This window comes from Arvicola amphibius, chromosome 8 (genome assembly GCF_903992535.2).
Source record: "Arvicola amphibius chromosome 8, mArvAmp1.2, whole genome shotgun sequence".
NCBI classification, from domain to species: domain Eukaryota; kingdom Metazoa; phylum Chordata; class Mammalia; order Rodentia; family Cricetidae; genus Arvicola; species Arvicola amphibius.
The window spans coordinates 85,389,119-85,407,219 of record NC_052054.1 but is presented as its reverse complement, the minus strand read 5'-3'; the positions used below and the strand labels follow the sequence as shown (position 1 = coordinate 85,407,219).

At 51.3% G+C, this 18,101-nt stretch overlaps 1 protein-coding gene across 1 annotated transcript in view; it reads right to left on the bottom strand.

Annotated features, from left to right (window-relative positions):
* Nucleotides 1-3,592: 3,592 nt before the first annotated feature.
* Gpi (glucose-6-phosphate isomerase) overlaps nt 3,593-18,101 on the bottom strand; it is a 29,048-nt gene continuing 14,539 nt past the window's right edge. The window contains exons 9-18 of the mRNA XM_038338580.2: nt 17,419-17,472; nt 9,342-9,402; nt 8,954-8,997; nt 8,689-8,841; nt 7,592-7,721; nt 7,360-7,436; nt 5,065-5,193; nt 4,263-4,338; nt 4,073-4,139; nt 3,593-3,987 (exon numbers count right to left, since the gene is read on the bottom strand). Of these exons, the coding sequence (XP_038194508.1) occupies nt 3,852-3,987; nt 4,073-4,139; nt 4,263-4,338; nt 5,065-5,193; nt 7,360-7,436; nt 7,592-7,721; nt 8,689-8,841; nt 8,954-8,997; nt 9,342-9,402; nt 17,419-17,472 (927 nt within the window). The 3' untranslated portion in view covers nt 3,593-3,851. The remainder of the gene's footprint in view (nt 3,988-4,072; nt 4,140-4,262; nt 4,339-5,064; nt 5,194-7,359; nt 7,437-7,591; nt 7,722-8,688; nt 8,842-8,953; nt 8,998-9,341; nt 9,403-17,418; nt 17,473-18,101) is intronic.

The following is an 18,101-nucleotide window of genomic DNA, read 5'->3' as shown; positions in this document are numbered from 1 at the left end:
CACTCTTGGACTTCATAGTGAAACTCAGGCCAGCCTTGGTGATGTTTTGAGACTACCAGGAAAAACAAACAACAAAAAACTCCCCGAGAGCCGGTGGTGTATTTTAAGACTTCTACAATGCTAGGGAAGTGTTATTCTAAGATCCTGCACCTGAGTGGAGGACACACCGCCAGCCTCACAAGGATTGGCCTCAGCCGGTCCAGAGACTGGAGATGAAACCAGCTCACTCCTTTGGTCAGTCTTGGCTTAGCACTCTACTAGCATGGCAGACTTAAAGGCTCTGTGAAGTCTGACTGACCGTGATGCTCACTTCGGGTTGAATCAGCAAATTTGGATGGCTTGGTCGGTGTTTTATCTCACCTAGCATTTCCCAAGGTGTAGTGTGTGTGTGTGTGGGGGGGGGGGCCTGATTTTAGAGATATATACATTTTTATATATAAAATTTTAAAATATAAAATATGTAATTATATAAATTTTTAATTTGTGTGAATGTGAGTAGAAATGCCTGAAGGCCTTAGATCCCCTGTGGTGGCTGGAAGAGAAACTGGGTTCTCCGCAAGATCAGTATGTGGTCTAAACCACTGAGCCATCTCTCAGATCTCAAGGGGTGTAATATTAAGTTGGGGGCATCACTCCAGCCCTCTAACACCCCTGTGTCCAGGAAGTCTGGGATGGGGCTGGAGAGATGGCTCAGTGGTTAAGAGCATTGCCTGCTCTTCCAAAGGTCCTGAGTTCAATTCCCAGCAACTACATGGTGGCTCCCAACCATCTGTAATGAGGTCTGGTGCCCTCTTCTGGCCTGCAGACATACACACAGACAGAATATTGTATACATAATAAATAAATAAATATTTAAAAAAAGAAGTCTGGGATGATTGGCCCTGACCTGGGAATTGCCCAGGTCCGGACTCCAACTCCCAGTCTGCCAAGTGTTGACCTCCTTCCCCCGGGAGGGTCAGAACCACTCCCATGAGCTATTTAGGCTGGAGAAAGGAATGCATGGTTTGGGGGGCTTGTGTGGGTCCTCTCCTCTGTCTCTCTCCCTTGCCATGCTCCCTGCCACCAGAGAGTGCAGCATTTATTAAACACGGCATTTTAATTTGGTCTAATCTGGTCTAATTGGAGTTGCATCTGTGGAGCGGCTTTTCTTAAACCAAACTAGGGGTATTTAATAAGGGGTATTTTTGAAATCCATATAATAGACAGACAAAATTCTGGTTTTTGCCAGCCCAATATTTGTTTTTTATTACTGTGAAAAACAACTTAATGAAGTTGAATTTTATTTGGCTTGTGCATTTCAGGCTGTAGTATGCTTGTCAGCGTTGTTAATTTAGCATAGTGTAGAGCCACCTAAGGGAAGCCTCAGTCTAGGAATTGCATACATCAGGGTGGTTGGTGCTACCTGTGATTGCCTTGGTTAATAACTGATGCAGGGGACCCCAGCCCCTTGTGGGATGGAGTAGGCCAGCAAGCAATTCCTCTATGGTTTCTACTAGGATTTCTCTCAATGGATCGCGACCCGAAAGGATAAACTGAATAGCACATCTGGGTTCCACTGCTTTGAGAACCCCATGGCAGTGTGAGACCATCAAAGGTGGCAGCCAGAATGCAAAGAAGTCAGCAGCAAAATCTCAAGTCACTGTTAGGGTCCGAGAAGAAAAAAACCAAAGACGACCAACAACCACGCATGCAATAACAAGAGTGTTTTACTGATTTTAATGTTGGGGTGGCAATAGAGCAACCCCAAAGAACGTCACAAGCTCCTTTTAAGTGGAGTCAGGGGAATTCCAGAGAGGAGGGATTAATGTGGGGCTGATTGGTGGAGGAAAGATTAGTATGGGGCTGATTGGTGGAAGGTCCTAGTGGTTAGGGACCTTCCAACGGCAGGGTAGGGAAAGCTATCTTTAGTTATCAAGAGACTGGGGGCGGGGGCGTGTCTGCTGAGCCAGCAAAGGGACTTGGGGGGGGGGGTGCTTGCAGATGGTCACCTGTAAGTTGTGGTTTTCATGAGACCTGCTTGATCAGCTCTGTCCCCTTCTAGTGAAATAAAACTAAGGTCTGGTCTCTATCAGGGCTCTGCTCAGCTGCCACCCTCCCCCACTCCACTCCAGCCTTTTCAATCTCCTGTCCCCCTGGGAGGCAGTTTTCTCCAAGTCCCACCTTCTACTTTCCAATAGCGCCACCTGCTGGACAGGAAACCCTTACTCCCCCAACCTTGGGAAAATTGAAACCCAAACCACACAAGCCATCCTCCAGCAGTGACTGGCCTCCCCTGAACGCCCAGTACCCGTTTACCTCATCACAAGTCATATCTGTGTGTGCACATGACAGACTGGAACCAAGTCACCGAGCTACATCTGAGATCCTCCTAACTATCACCCTGTTTATTGAGACAGGTTTGCACTGTGTAGCCAGTTAAACCCGGAACTTGTTCCCCAGCAAAGGCAAGCCTCAAATAAGTTGCCGTACCATTTAATAATCTCATTACTGGGTGTGTGTTGGGTTGGGGCTAGAGGTGCATGCCAGCACATGTAGAGGTCAGAGGTCAATTTCGGGGTCAGTTCACTACTTCCACATTTATATGGGTTTCGGGAGGATTGCATTCGGCTGACCAAACATGTGCCAAGTGTTTTTAGTCTCTGACTCACAATTAACATGAAATTTTAATTGACTGTTAGTCAATCCCACACCAAAGACTCGCCTGACAGCCAGGATGTGGCAGTAATGATGCCCAGCTAAAACTGTCTTGAGGGCTTTAAGCGATGGCTCCGCAGTCAAGAGCACTTGCTGCTCTTGCAGAGGCCCGAGTTCTGTTCTCAGCACTCCATCTGGGCGGCTCACAACGAATCAGTGCATCTCCAGGGGGATCTGATGCTCTGTCCTGGTCTCCATCAGCACCAGCACTCACGTGTACTCACACAGACACAGACACACACGTTTTTAGAAGTTGGGTCTGGTGAGGTGGCTCAGTGACTAAAGGAACTTGGTATCAAGCCTGATGACCCGAGTTCGATCCCCAGAACCGACAAGGTGAAAGTTGATAACTTCTAGAAGCTGTCATCTGACCTCCACACATGCGCATACACTCACACACTAAATAAATGTATCATTTAAAGAGAGTCTATCTCAGGGGCTAGACAGATGGCTCAGAGGTTAAGAGCACTGACTGCTCTTCCAGAGGACCTGAGTTCAATTCCCAGCAACCACATGGTGGCTCACAAGCACCTGTAATGAGATCTGGTGCCCTCTTCTAGGCTACAGGCACACATTCAGACAGAACACTGCATACATAATAAACCAATCTTAGAAAAATCCCACCCATCCCTAGGTTCTGACACCAAAACAATAAGCAAACAAAAACCTAGTCAGTGGGCAGAAAGGTTTCCAGGCCTCCAATCCAAGGTGAGGAGCGGAAGGTGGAGATGAGACTGGAGGCCAAGTTGCCCTCCGACTGCACTGCAGATCCCTGTCCCCGCTTAAAGAACGACCCTCCACTGTGGATCTGTTCTTCACTGAGTCAAGAGCCAACCAGGGCACGAGCTGGGTCACCCATAGCCCACAGCCGACAGACAAAGCACCAACCTCAGGAAACTTAAGAGGCTGAAAGCACGCCTCCTCTATAGCATCTTTATTCTAGATGGGATGTGAACATGGGTGAGAACGATCAGATGCATCAAAGCACTTCAGCCTGCTTCAACAGGGTGGGTGGATGACAACTCCACGGCAAGTCTCCCCAAAGCCTTGAAATCCAAGCCCACGACTGGAGGTGTGCTCTGGGCAGGGAGGGGCAGGACCATGCAGTGCATATAATGAAGAGGGACAAGGACTCGTCAACAGGGCTGTGGCTGACTTTATTCTATTTTGATGTCCCGCTGCTGCTTGATGAAGTTGATCAGTCCATTCGTGGAGGAATCGTGGGAGGTCACAGCAGAGCTGCCCTCCAGCTCAGGCTCGATTTTCTTGGCCAGCTGCTTCCCCAGCTCCACCCTGCCAGGGAGGGGCAGAAGAGGAGAATGAGCCAAGTTCCAGAGCACAACCCAAGGGCACAACAGACCCTTCCTCAGCAACTCACCCCCACTGGTCGAAGCTGTTGATATCCCAGATGATGCCCTGAACGAAGATCTTGTGTTCATACATGGCTGCAGAGGAGGGAGAGGAGGGTGTCCATGAGGGTCTTTTTCCCTCCCTCCCTCCCTCCTTCCCTCCGTCCCTCCCTATCCAACTGATGCCAAGCCTGCCAGTCCCATCCTCTCCCCACTCACCAATCAAGGCTCCCAGCATGAATGGTGTGAGCTTGGTGAACACAATCGAATTGGTTGGGCGATTTCCTTCAAACACCTAAAGGAAGTAAGACACGTGCAAAGTGAGAGACTTCTGGAGCACTCAGGCCTGAGTGGGATGTCTGTGCACATCCCTTCAAAGGCTCAGAGAGCTCCACCAAGAGGGGCTGACTCTGAGAGCCAACAGTGCCTTCCAGAAACAACAGAGCTGATGCACTTAGAAACTCACGGGGACTGTGACAAGATGCACAAGTCCAAACCTAGTGACAATCCCACAACAGAGAAGTAGACACAAAGTCACACTTCTAACCAAGAAGCTATTTGCAAATGCTATTGGCTAGGAAGGGAAAATCAGTTTTGGTCAACAGAGTGGCACTGGGTTTATCAACCACATTCCAGGGCAGGATGAAGACCAAGGAACTACTGGTCAATACAAAGCAGGCTCCAAGTCTTTTTGTTCATTTGCTTCTTATGCTTTGCTGCTGGCTTTTTAATTTTTTTTTCTTCTTTTAAGAGAAAGAATATGAAGTTGTGTGGGTAGGTGGGTCTAGGAGGAGTTGGGGGAAAGAACATTGCTAACATATATTGTGTCTGGGGGAAAAAAGGCTTTGAGAGGAAAGTCACACTGTCCCAAAGGTTGGAACATTTAAATCTGGGGGAACAGACCCTCCCACTATATGGAACAACCAAATCATACCATGAGCTCCCTACCCTGGCCCCCTCAATGCTACCCCTCGAGCTCCCGCATGTCACCTGAAAGCGGAAGTTCACAAGCAAGGCTGACCTTGTGTGGCAAGAGCTTCTCCAGGTCCTCTGGGCTCTTTCCTGCAGCCTGGAGCTCCTTCCTAGCCTCTTCGGGTAACTTCCCCTTCATCAGGGCCTCAGTCTGGGCCAAGAAGTTGGCCAGGAGGATCTGCAGAGAGACATACAGTTACAGTAGCCAGCACGGCCAGAGTCCACTTCTCACTCAGAGCGCAGTTGGGGTGCGGAAGGAGGGCACATCTGATAACAAGAGGGCAGGGAACAATGCTAACTAGCCCTTTTCCTTTTAAGGGAGGTATTAATTGGGGACGGAACCCAAGTGCCAATCCTTTCTTGATATCTGAGACAGGTTTTTGCTCAGTTACCCAGGCTGCCCTGAACTGGAAGATCCTCCTGTGGCCTCTTGGCCTCCTGAATAGCTGTGATCACGGGTGTGTGCCACCTCGCAAGCTTCCAAACACAATATTCAGTACCTGCCAAGGTGTCATGCTAATGATTGTCTTTTAAGACTTTAAGAGAGAGAGGTGCCAGGTGGAGGTGGCACATGCCTTTAATAGGGAGGCAGAGGAGGCAAGTTCTGTGAGCCAGCCTGGTCTACACAGTAAATTCCAGGACAGCCAGAGCCACACAGAGAAATGCTGCCTCAAAACAAACAAACACGAAAACCAAAAAAAAAAGGAGAGGCACTGACACCGCCCTTCTTTCTGTTTCTTTGTTTTGTTTTTGTTTTCTCGAGACAGGGTTTCTGTGTCACTTTGGAGACTGTCCTGGAACTGGCTCTGTAGACCAGGCTGGCCTTGAACTCACAGAGATCCACCTGCCTCTGCCACCCAAGTGCTGGGATTAAAGGAATGCGCCGCCACCACCCGGTGACACCCCCTTTTCTGGTTGAATCAAGTCAACAGTCTGCAACACAGAAGTGTAACCTGGGATGTGCTGGCACACGCCTGGAATACCCACACTCAGGAGTCAGGAGACTGAGATTCAAGGCCAGTCTGGGATGTATTGTGTGACCCTGTTGCAAAATAATAAACAAAAAGACACTTAGCTGCCAGTAAGGAACCAGATGTTGGTCCTCCGTAGGGCGGTAGATTCTGCCAGCAGACTGAATGAACAAGTATTCCCTCAGGAGTCTGGCTATATCCTAACTGTTAACTCGACATAACCTAAAGTCATCCAAGATAGGAGCTTCAACTGAGATACTGCCCAGTCCAGACTGGCCTGGGGGGGGGGGATTGTCATGACTCTGAAAGGATGGAGGAAGGCCCAGCCTACTGTGGGTAGGACTGTCCCTAGGTAGCTGGCTCTAGACCGAATGAGAAAACTAACTAGGCATGAACCTGAGAGCAAGTCATCAAACAGCACCCATCTGTGGTTTCTTGTTGTGGAATATTATTTTAACTGGGCAAAGATGTGTTACATTTGTTATGCTGTAGAATATTACTGTCCCGGTGTAAAGGTTTGTTACATGTTTCTGCTGCATTTGTTTAACATGTAAGGATGTGTTACACTTGTTTCTGCTGCATCTGTTTAATTATGAAAAGATGGGTTACATTTGTTTCACCTTGCCTGCCTAAGGCACCTGATTGGTCTAATAAAGAGCTGAACGGCCAGTAGCTATGCAGGAGAAGGGATAGGCGGGGCTGACAGGCAGAGAGAATAAAGAGGAAGAGAAAGCTAGAGGGAGGAAGGAAACAAGAGAAGAGAAGGAGGGGGGGGGACACGACACAGCAGCTGCCAGGCAGACACAGAAGCAGTGAAAGTAGCAGTGAAAGTAAGACATACAGAAGAAAGAAAGGTAAAAGCCCCGAGGCAAAAGGTAGATAAAGAGAAACTGCTTAATTTAAGTTAAAAGAGCCAGCCGGAAACAAGCCCAAGGTAGGCCCAGCATTCAAAACTAAGTCTCCATGTCAGGACTTGGGAGCTGGTTGGTAGCTTAAAAGAAAAAGCCTGCAACATGTAGTGGTTTCAGCTTCAAGCTCTTGCCCTGGCTTCCAGTCGTGGACTGCAGCCTGTAAGCTGAAACAACCCTTCCATCCCCCAGCGATGCTCTTGTCTAAAGTCCCCTTCACAGTAGCAGAGACGGAAGGAACTAATACAGGTTAACACCCTTTAGGAGGTAGGAACCCAACCCTGACTGCTGCTGGGCTTCTGATTCTGGGAACTGAAATAACAGACTGTGTTTCAAGAGAGTAAATTTGTGGTCATCTTCTATGGCAGTGAGAGAAACAAAGCTAACTGCTGAGCAGGGTAAAGCTGCAGGAGGGCGGTCTCAGGAGCCTGAGAAGGATGGGGAGGGCCCAGACAGGTTTCTTACCTTGTGATGCAGACCTTTCCGTATGGGGTGCTGGGTCTGGACGGGGATGAGGAAATCACAGGGTATCATCTTGGTGCCTGTTAAGGGCACAGTGGTTATCCATACAACTCCAGCCCATGGGAGCTACCCAAGCAGCCTATAAGAAGGTACTGCCCGAAGAGGGAGGTCCCTGCTGCCCCAGCCTCATCCAGCCAGGAACCACACCCACTTGTCCAGGACAAATGGGCCCTACCTTGGTGGATAAGCTGGTAGAATGCATGTTGGCCGTTGGTTCCTGGCTCCCCCCACACAATGGGGCCTGTCTGGTGGTCTACCCGGACACCGGACTTGGTGATATACTTCCCATTGGACTCCATGTCGCCCTGGAACGAGGACAGAAACTCAACCCTCTACCTGCAAGATTCCCCTTTTATAAACTGTGCCTAGATCCTTCCTGGGGTGCCTCAGTTTCATATGGTGAGCCTATAAATGTGGGTCCTCAGGCTCCTGAGCTTTCTGGCTTAGACTACCAGAAGATAGATCAGGAGAAGGATGACTCTCTTTAAAAACAACATTTGTTATTCCTCTAGGTAGCCTGAGGTAACCCGGGAAAATGGCTCACTGTTCTCTTGATCCAGAAAAATCTTTCAAAATCATGCAATTTGACAGGTTCAAACTTTGTTCACCTTAGGAATAATGATGAAGGACTTGGGAAATGGCTTAGTAGTCAAAGAGCATTTCCTGCTCTTCCAAAGGACCCAATTTCAGTTCCCAACCCCCACATCAGCAGTTCACAACCACATGTAACTCTAGCTGCAAGGGATCCCATCAACTTCTGGCCTCCATGGGCACCTTGCACACGTGTCATAAAGATACATACAAACACACATTAAAAGAAAAGGAGAGAGCGGAGACTGTGAGCAGGTGGGTGTGCCCAGACCAAACAATAGTGCTGGACACAGCATCAGAGGCCCATAAGAGTGCTGATTTTTGTTGCATGTGCAGAGAAGTTGGGTGTAATCTCTGGTCATTGACTATATTCAGGTGAACAAAGCACCCAAGATGGGCCACAGTATAGGTCATGGGGGGTCCCAACTCACACCATCACCCAGAACAGCAACATGTGAGAGCCTAAGAGGAAGACACATGCCTACAACCAATCCAGGATGAGTCTGGCCAGGGCACCTCTCACAGTGGTGCGTTTCAGCTGATGACATGGGCAAAATAGATTTATAAGCAAGATGTGCTGTGAACCCAGGAGTGGAGATGTGCCACGGACACACACAAGGGCAAGGGGAGACCCTGGAACCTGCCACTAGACCTTTCCAAGGATGGCCTAGCAGCTGGTACCTGCTGGAAGTAGGCAGCAAAACGGTGCATGTACTGGTCATATGGCAGCATGGCATGGGTCTCACACCCAAAGCAGTTGATATACCAGATGCCCAGAAGAGCCAGCAGGACGGGAGCATTCTTCTCCAGGGGTGCCGTGCGGAAGTGCTGGTCCTGAAAGAACAATAAGGTGGGTGGAGGCTGAGCAGCTGTCAGGAAGAGGAGGGAAATGGGGAGAGGAAGGAGGGAGCACGACCCATAATGTCTCAGGCCATTCTGCACTCACCATCCAGTGAGCCCCGGAGAGCAGCTGCTCAAAGTGGTCAAAACCTGTGACACAAAAGTAGCATCAACAGAAGTGACCACCCTGTGTCTTCCTGGCAGTTGGTCACAGTGTTTGGTTTTGTTTTTTTTTCTGGAACTAGGAAATGTTGAATGTGGATTCAGAAGGCAGCCTGGGAGAAAGAGGGGCCCGCGGAGAGCCTTGCTCTTCAGAGCTGGCACAGAGCACAAAACCAACCCTTGCTTTTTTTTTTTTCCCCAGAACTAAAAGAATAAATGTTTCTATGTAGGAGCAGAGAGGCTGGAAGCCTATGGGGTAAGCAAGGCATTCAGGGATGCCACCTCAACCTCAGACTACGATACTGCCTCCTGAAGGTGACTCAGATACATACCCACGTGCAGAGCGATGGAAAGTCCAATGGCTGACCACAGCGAGTAGCGGCCACCTACCCACTAGGAGAGAAGGAAACGGCATTGAAGGAGGGCGGGCACACCCTACCCCCTCCCTCCTGCCACACCTGTCCCTGGAAAGTCACTCTTCCCACAGGTACAGCTTAGAGGGCTTGACCCAACTCAACTCTGCCCAGTCAGACAGCAAACCAGGCTTTAGGGACTGTCCACGCTGGCCAGTGACGCAGACTATACGAGGGATATGGGATGTTACCGTGGCTGACCTCTTCTTCTCAGCAGACCCAAGGCCTCAAACCTCTGTCAGCTCCTGTCTCCTCGGCACTGACAGGCAGCCTCATACCTGTGTCAGTCTTTGCCTTCTGAGTGTTCGCAGAACCAGGACCTCATACCTGTGCCAGTCCCTACTTCTCAGTGCTGACAGAAAGGGCTCCCAGTCTGTGCTAAACCTGCTTCCTCAGATGTTGACACACAAACCTGGTCCCTGCCCAATCTCCTCAGACACTGGCAGACCAAGCCCTCCTATCTGTGCACACCTGCCTCAGACATAACTTAAGAGCCTCATACCTGGGCCTACCTTAGTGCCTCAGGTACTGATGGACTTTGTGACTCATACCTGGGTCATCCTCATCTCCTCGGATACTGGCAGACCAAACACTCATCCCTGTGCTGAACTTACCTGATCGGACACTGATGGACCCAAAACCTCACACATGTGCCCACCTTGTCTCCTCAGAAACTGGTAGACCAGAGCCCCATACCTGTGCCTACCCTGTCTCCTCAGAAATTGGTAGACCAGAACCCCATACCTGTGCTTACCCTGTCTCCTCAGAAATAGGTAGACCAGAGCCCACTTACCCTTTCTCCTCAGAAAAAGGTAGACCAGATCCCCATACCTGCGCTTACCCTGCCTCCTCAGAAACTGGCAGACCAGAGCCCCATACCTGTGCTTACCCTGTCTCCTCAGAAACTGGTAGACCAGAGCCCCATACCTGCGCTTACGCTGTCTCCTCAGAAATTGGTAGACCAGAACCCCATACCCGCGCTTACCCTGTCTCCTCAGAAATTGGTAGACCAGAGCCCCATACCTGCGCTTACCCTGTCTCCTCAGAAATTGGTAGACCAGAGCCTACTTACCCTTTCTCCTCAGAAACTGGGAGACCAGAGCCCCATACCCGCGCTTACGCTGTCTCCTCAGAAATTGGTAGACCAGAGCCCCATACCTGCGCTTACCCTGTCTCCTCAGAAATTGGTAGACCAGAGCCCACTTACCCTTTCTCCTCAGAAACTGGGAGACCAGAGCCCCATACCCGCGCTTACCCTGTCTCCTCAGAAATTGGTAGACCAGAACCCCATACCTGCGCTTACCCTGTCTCCTCAGAAATTGGTAGACCAGAGCCCACTTACCCTTTCTCCTCAGAAATTGGGAGACCAGAGCCCCATACCCGCGCTTACCCTGTCTCCTCAGAAATTGGTAGACCAGAACCCCATACCTGGCTTACCCTGCCTCCTCAGAAACTGGGAGACCAGAACCCCATACCTGCGCTTACCCTGCCTCCTCAGAAACTGGGAGACCAGAACCCCATACCTGTGCTTACCCTGCCTCCTCAGAAATTGGTAGACCAGAGCCCCATACCTGCGCTTACCCTGCCTCCTCAGAAACTGGGAGGCCAGAACCCCCATACCTGTACTTACCCTGCCTCCTCAGAAATTGGTAGACCAGAGCCCCATACCTGCACTTACCCTGACTCCTCAGGCACTGACAGACCCAGAACCTCATACCTGTACATACCCTGCCCCTTCAGAAATCGGCAGACCAGAACCTCATACCTGTGCCTACCCTTTCTCCTCAGCCACTGACAGACCCGGAACCTCATACCTGTGCCTACCCTGCCCCACTAATTCACCGCTAACTATTGTCTCTTAGGTTATTGACAGATCCACCTCATTTTCTCTTTGGTCACCAACAGACCCCAAACCTCAGACACTCACAGCAGAGCTCATACCTCTACCTACCCTGTTGTCACATACGCTGACAGATCCAGAATCTCGGGCCCTTACCTACCATATCTTCTTGGTCACCGATACACTCAGAGCCTTTGTCCAGACAGGACAGTGACTAAACCCCCACCTACCATGTCTCCTTACACACTCGGAGTCTCAGACCTGCACCCATTCCATCCCCTCAGGCACCAAAGGATCCATAGCTTTGTAACTAAGTTTACCCTGCCTCCTCAGACACAGAAAAGCAGAGCTGCCTACCCATGTCAACCCTGCCTCTTCACACACGGAAAGACTGAGTCTGGTAATGAGAAAATTTTATAAAGAGTCTGGAGCTGAAGTATAACCATGTGGCATCCAGAGAAGCATTCCAGAGTGGCACACACCAGAGTCCTGTGTCAGGAACAGCCTTTTACATGAGAATTACATTTACTCACAGGAAACCATAGGAGCAACTTCCTTTCTTAAGTCTCTCAGGCTGACACAGGACTAGAACCCCATGAGCTGAACAAGAGAGGTGCTGGACCATACATGCATTAGCTGTCTTGTGGAGGCCTGAGGAGACAGGCTGGGAGGAAGCACAGCAGTGTGCAGGTGAAGGGGGGCAAGAATGACAAAGCTGAGTGGTGGGCGGGGCAGCAGACTGAGAGGCGCACGTGAAGACAGGAAACCCCAAGGGGCCTGAGGTTATCCTGATGATGACACCCCCGGAGGGGCTGATGGAGGAAGTTCACACAGGAGGAACGGAAAGACTTAAGAATCCAGGTTTAGGCAGAGCCTTGCAACAGCAACCATCTCGCGGGCCCCATTAGGCGAGACACAGACTCTGAGATCGTACCTAGTGGTCAGCAGCCCTCGCACCGACGAGTTTGGCTTCTGATCTCGGCTCAGAGGAACAAGGTCAGATTTCACTTCTCAGGGAGCCTCGCAATGCCAAGCAGGGTCTGACCCAAACCTCTGAACCCTCATAATCGTCACATTTGTATCCCTAGGGCAACTCAGACCACACAACAATGACAAAGCTAAAATCACATGCTTGGGCCTGGCTACAGATCCCCAGACTGTGGATAGGCAGCACCCCACCTCCAGGCCGAATCCCCCCCCATTACTATAACTGGCTGTTTTCTTCCCTTCCTGTCTTTCCTCAGTGTAGGCCCCAGGCATATCTATCTCTGGTTTCAAAGTCCTTGCTGAGAGGACCGTATCTACTTACACTTAAATCAGGGTTTGCAGATGCCCTGCAAGGCCTACAGCACTTTGTATCCTTTACGGGCCAGCTCAGTACCCACATGAGCTGGGCTGTGGCTCTGCAGGCCTGGTATACGTACCTTTAACGGAATCTTCTAAGAACAATTCAACCCTATCTACCCAGGTTCAACCTGAACTCCCAACACAGGCATGCTGGGCCAACCTGCCCACCTGTGCTCAAGGAGGCTCCTTCTTAGTGGGACAAAGTTCCCATTTAAGTTCCATTAAATCTTTAACTTAAAGATTTAATTAATTATGACTGCATGTATACCTGCAGGCCAGGAGGGCATCAAATCTCATTACAGATGGTTGTGAGCCACCATGTGGGTGCTGGGAACTGAACTCAGGTCCTCTGGAAGAGCAGCCAAGTGCTCTTAACCGCTGAGCCATCTCTCCAACCCCAAATTTCCTTCCTTGTAGTCTGACATTGGCTCTCCTGATCTCACTTCCTGGCCAGGTCTACCCACCTGTGCTGGACTCTTCGGTCGTCAGACCACACCCAGCCAGCTCCACCTGACAGTATCTGAGCCCACCTCCCCAGAGCATATCTGACAGATCATCTCTACCAGAGTCTGGCCCTGGCTTCTCAACCTGGATGGCCTCCACTCCGGGCCTTGACTATGCTTCTCTGGCTTCTCCACAAAGGCTCCAACCTTTGACTGAATCCAGCTCTAGAAAAGGCCAGCTCTACCTACCCATGTCCAACTCAGGTCTCAGTCTCCACCTGGCAGACCTCTGACCCTGGCCCTCCAGAACAGAAATGATAAGCTAAGGTCGCTTACCTGCGTTCAGCTTGAATTCTCACACTTCTAACCTGTATCTGTCAGAACAGGCACCTCGGCGCAGGCCTTTAATCCCAGCACTCGGGAGGCAAAGGCAGGCGGAGCTCTGTGAGTTTGAGGTCAGCCTGGTCTACAGAGTGAGTTCCAGGAGACCAGCTCTGCCCATCAGTACAGTATGCATCCTGGCTTCTCTGAATGTCCTTGGCGGGTCACGGCATCTATCAGGATGCTGACCATGGCTCACCAGACCATACATGGAAAGTCAACAAAACATACCTCTGCGCGTTGGAGCACACAGCAGATGGGCCAACTCCACTTACCTATATGAGATTCTAGGTTTTTCAGACCATGCCCGACTGGCCAGTTCTGATCCTGAATCCTTGCCCCACATCTCTGTCTACCTGATTCTGAATCCTCCTCATACAATGCCTAATGAATGAAGTCCGCTTACCTGACCCTGATCCTCACACTCCATCCATATCTGACGGACCAGCTCTACCCATCCGACCAAAAGCATTTTCTTCCCCAGTCTCAGTGACACAGCCAGTTCTGCGACCCTGGGGCTCCACAGACTCTCACTGAAGAACCCTGTCCGCTCACATATTAATGTTACTCTCATCAGACTGGTAGACCCAAAGATTCAAGGTAAACACTCCATATGGGCCTTACCCAAGAAACCGACCTCCACATCGCTGTGCCTGGCCACATTCAACCTTACCGAGAGAAGCTTCACATATTGAGCGTGATCACACCCGGGAAACACAGAGACACCCCCTCACGTCACACCCCCCTATACCACCCACTCATGTCACACCTCCTCCGTTCTCCACTTAGACACCCGTACCCCCACCTTACCTTACTACGTTTCCCCAGCATCCCAAACATCCAATTCTTTGCCTCTGAGGCCTCACCTGACAGACGGCCTCTGCCTATTGTGCTCGACTTGCCCGACCCAAGGAAGGATTTAAAGACTAACCACATCAACCTACCTCTGCCAGCTCCGCAGACTACGTCACACAAAAACTCCCACTGTGCTTGGCCAAGGCCAGCAGACTTGGGATACCAGCCTAGGCCTGACCTCAGCTGCCTCTTCTGTACCTTACCTGGGAGATCAGGGCATACAAACCCATCTCTTAGCAACCTCCCCTGCCGGTCTTACTGTACACACCAGCAAGGGTCTGGCTTCAGCGCCTTCTGGATGGACGGCCTAGCCCACCTACCTGTGTCCTACAAGAACTGTTTGAACGTCACCTAATTACAATCAGGCCTGGTTTCAATCGCAGCACTACGGTGCCTGTTTGGGGGACTCGGCTCCATCTGCTCCCGTCTTCCTCCCTTTTCCTGTGATCCTGGGGGCTGAACCAAGGGCCTGGACTCTCTGTTTCCCTCCCCTGCACCTTTAGCTTCAATGTCCATACTAGACCAAGTCAGTCCTACCTCCATGTGTCTAGCCTGGCGGTCACACACTTCTGTCCAGTTGCGACTCCTGAGACCTCAGCCATGAGACCACATCTAATAGACTCGACCACACACAGATGCTACCTGCCAATCTCAGAGTTTCCTGCTGCCAGCGTTCGACTCGGGCTTTAGCTAGCACATTCTCTGTGAAGAACCGGGTCCCCCGACCTTTGTGTTTCATGAGTCTCTCAAGGTGCACCCTAGAGACACAGGTCGTCAGTGTCCCTGCCTGTGTTTGACCTGGCCAGCCGCCCCAGGCCTCACTTTTACCATCTCTCCACTCTTGCTCTTCTCACCCCCCACCCGACACACCCAATGACCGGAAGGGCTGGCCAGGATGCTGAGAACCTGGGTTCACCTCACCTGAGCACTCAGTTAACTACTCTCCAGCCCTCATTTTTCAGAAGCTACCAGAAATGTCTGGGACAATCAAGCCCTCTTCCTACACAGCTCGGCCAAGGCCACATGACCTTGACTTCAGATCTCAATTGTTAGAAATATGTGTGTTTAAAACAAAGTCTCACTACATAGCTCAGGCTGGCCCAGAACTCACTATGTAGCCCAGGCTGAACTTGTGATCCTTCCGTCTCAGCCTCCTGGGATTACAGAGATGTGCCACCACACCTAGCTGATGTCATAGCTACACTTACACTTTTCTTTGTCCCACATGTCCTCTAACCGCACCTGTACCTGTCCTCACCCCCATTCAGACCTTCGCAGTGACAGCGTACACACCTTACGGTCTCCATCATACATACCTGAGGAGAGAGAGCTTGCAAACGTCAAGCCTCAGATGGCAAAAGCTGGGACCCCAAGACTTTACAGCTCACCAGCTTACCTCTGCTGGGTCCAGATGTTAGACACGCTAGGCAATGTCAAGTCAGACCCCAGCGGACTGAGCCTCATCATTCACACATACCTGTACTGCACCCGACTTGAGGCCTGGCCTTGCAGGAAGTGCTGCCCTCCACTGCCTGACCTGCTGTCTATCTCTCCCGAGAGACTAACTCCAGATTCTTCACACAGCCCTCCTCAGGGGCTCCTCAGACATCATCTCCATTCAGCAGTATCTACTGACATCCCTTCTCACTCTGTGGGGGTATTGGCTATGTGTGGCCTGATCCACGAGGTTCCCACCCCCGTCACTGCTAGCCCTGGACTCCTGCTCCCTGCACCTAACTGCCACTCCTTGACCTTGCCTGCAAGAGTCAACTTTCTCTGTCACATTCCATCAACTTTCTGCATGTTGCTGTTTCTGGGCAGTTACAATGAGCGCCCCAGTGTGTTGGGCTCTATGGCAAATAGGGGACACGCACTCCTCCCTTGCCACCATTTACCCAGGTGCCAAAGCCTAAGGAGGTAAGGGAAAGGCCCCTCCTCTTTTGTCAGGCACGCAACATTCGTGCAACATTCGTTAGAAGCCGCAGTTTCCCAACAGGGGTTCCTCATCTGAACCACAGGATGTGTATCTAGGTGCACAGCTGGTCCCATCTAGACAGGCGCTAACCCGTGCACAGTAGATGGCTGGGACATGGAGCTTCATCCTCCCCTAGAGATGGGTAGGCAAAAGCTCTTCGGCCAACTGTGGCTGCACATGCCTATATCTAAGCACTTGGGAGGCCAAGGCCAAGAGGATCACAAATTCAAGGCTAGCCTGAACTACATGGTGAGTTACAGGTTAGCACTGGCTACATAGAGACCCTGACTCTCAAAAATCGTTTGAATGGGGAGGAGCAGCAGCTCAGTGGTAGCAGCTGGTTTAGTATGTGCAGATCCTAGGCGCTAGACACCAACTTTTATTTATTCAAAGAAAAGGGTGTTTTAGAACTTTCAAAACAAAGAAACCCACTGGCCAATGATGCCACCAAGAAAAAGGTGGGGAGATGTCCCAAAGGGCAACACCAGGACACGTGTTAGACAGAGAGTGCACCTCTGCCCGACCACACCCTCAGAGCACCCTCCGCATCCACAGGAGCCCTGAACTCAGGTTTTCACAGCCTTCTCCACAGCCCTGCTGTGCTCGGGCAAGCTGCCAAGCCAGTTCCTGGTCAAGTCTGCCTCATGGTGAGTCCTACTGCGTGACCTGCATGCGGCTCTACTGTTTGAAGTGGGGGTTTGCTGAGCAAGCTGCCCTGGCCTGGCGTGCCTAGATTCCAGTTCTAATGCCTCCTCCCTGCCACCCACCCGCGCTGCTCCTGCAGTCTCCTGTGAATCTCTCCCCACACTACCAGGTCCCAGGACCTGCCTCACCCTGCCCTTTGGCCTTTACAGACTGCCGCTGCAGCCGGGAGAAAGGTCATGCCTGAGAATAACTCACCTCGGCTAACCAAGAGGGCAGAGGTAGCTCTGGTTACCTCACAGTGGGTGCTGCTGGAAGGCGCCCAGGAGAGTATCGCTTCTCCCTCTAGGCTGGGAGCCTCCCGAGGGCCTTTCTGCCTTTCCCAAAGTGAGAAGACATGCAGCAAGTGCTCAAGAAATGCTGACCTGACCTCACAGGCCCTCCGGTCGGCTCAACGGCCAGGACTCGGCTAAGGACACGCCAAGCACACAGCACAGGAAGGGCCTTACTTACATCCCAGAACTCGAACATGTTTTGAGGGTCAATTCCGAACTCCTTCACTTTGGTCTGGAAAGCACAAAGGGAGAGAGGTCAGGAAGAATTTGCTAGAGAGACAAGAGCAGGAGGTGCAGGAGATGAGACACGGTGCCTGTCAGGTGCCACCTTCTTCCCAGCCTCGCGAGGGAGCAGACACCAAGCCAGCTAACCTCCAGCACGCCAGGGGCCTTGAGCTAGACCACCGCCTCTTGGGGTCTAAGAACCAGGGACATCAGAGAACCATCCCCCACACCCTGCCCTCAACATCAAGAACTCAAACCCAGAGGCCATCCCCCAGGCTAGGCAATGAAGCCTGGACCACTACCTAGCCTTCCCCCTTTGAAGCTGATGCCACCTGAGGGTTCCCTAAGGAGACCAGTCCTGTTCTCAGGTGTCGAGGCTCTCAGGCAGCCAAAGCCGGCTGCCCACATATCTCCTTAGAGGAAATGCCCACTGACAGTGTGGGCCCTGCAGGCTCAAGTCAGACAAGGTGCTGGTCAGCAGCCTTCAGACATCTGCCTGGTCCCCTGCCCTCTTGGCAGTAGTGGAGGCTGAAGTGGGTAGGAGGGGTGGCAAAGGACGGTCAGAAGGACCTAGGTGAGGGTTCCCGGTTCCCAGCTACTGCAATGCCACACGGCAGGGCTCAAGTTGGTAGGTGC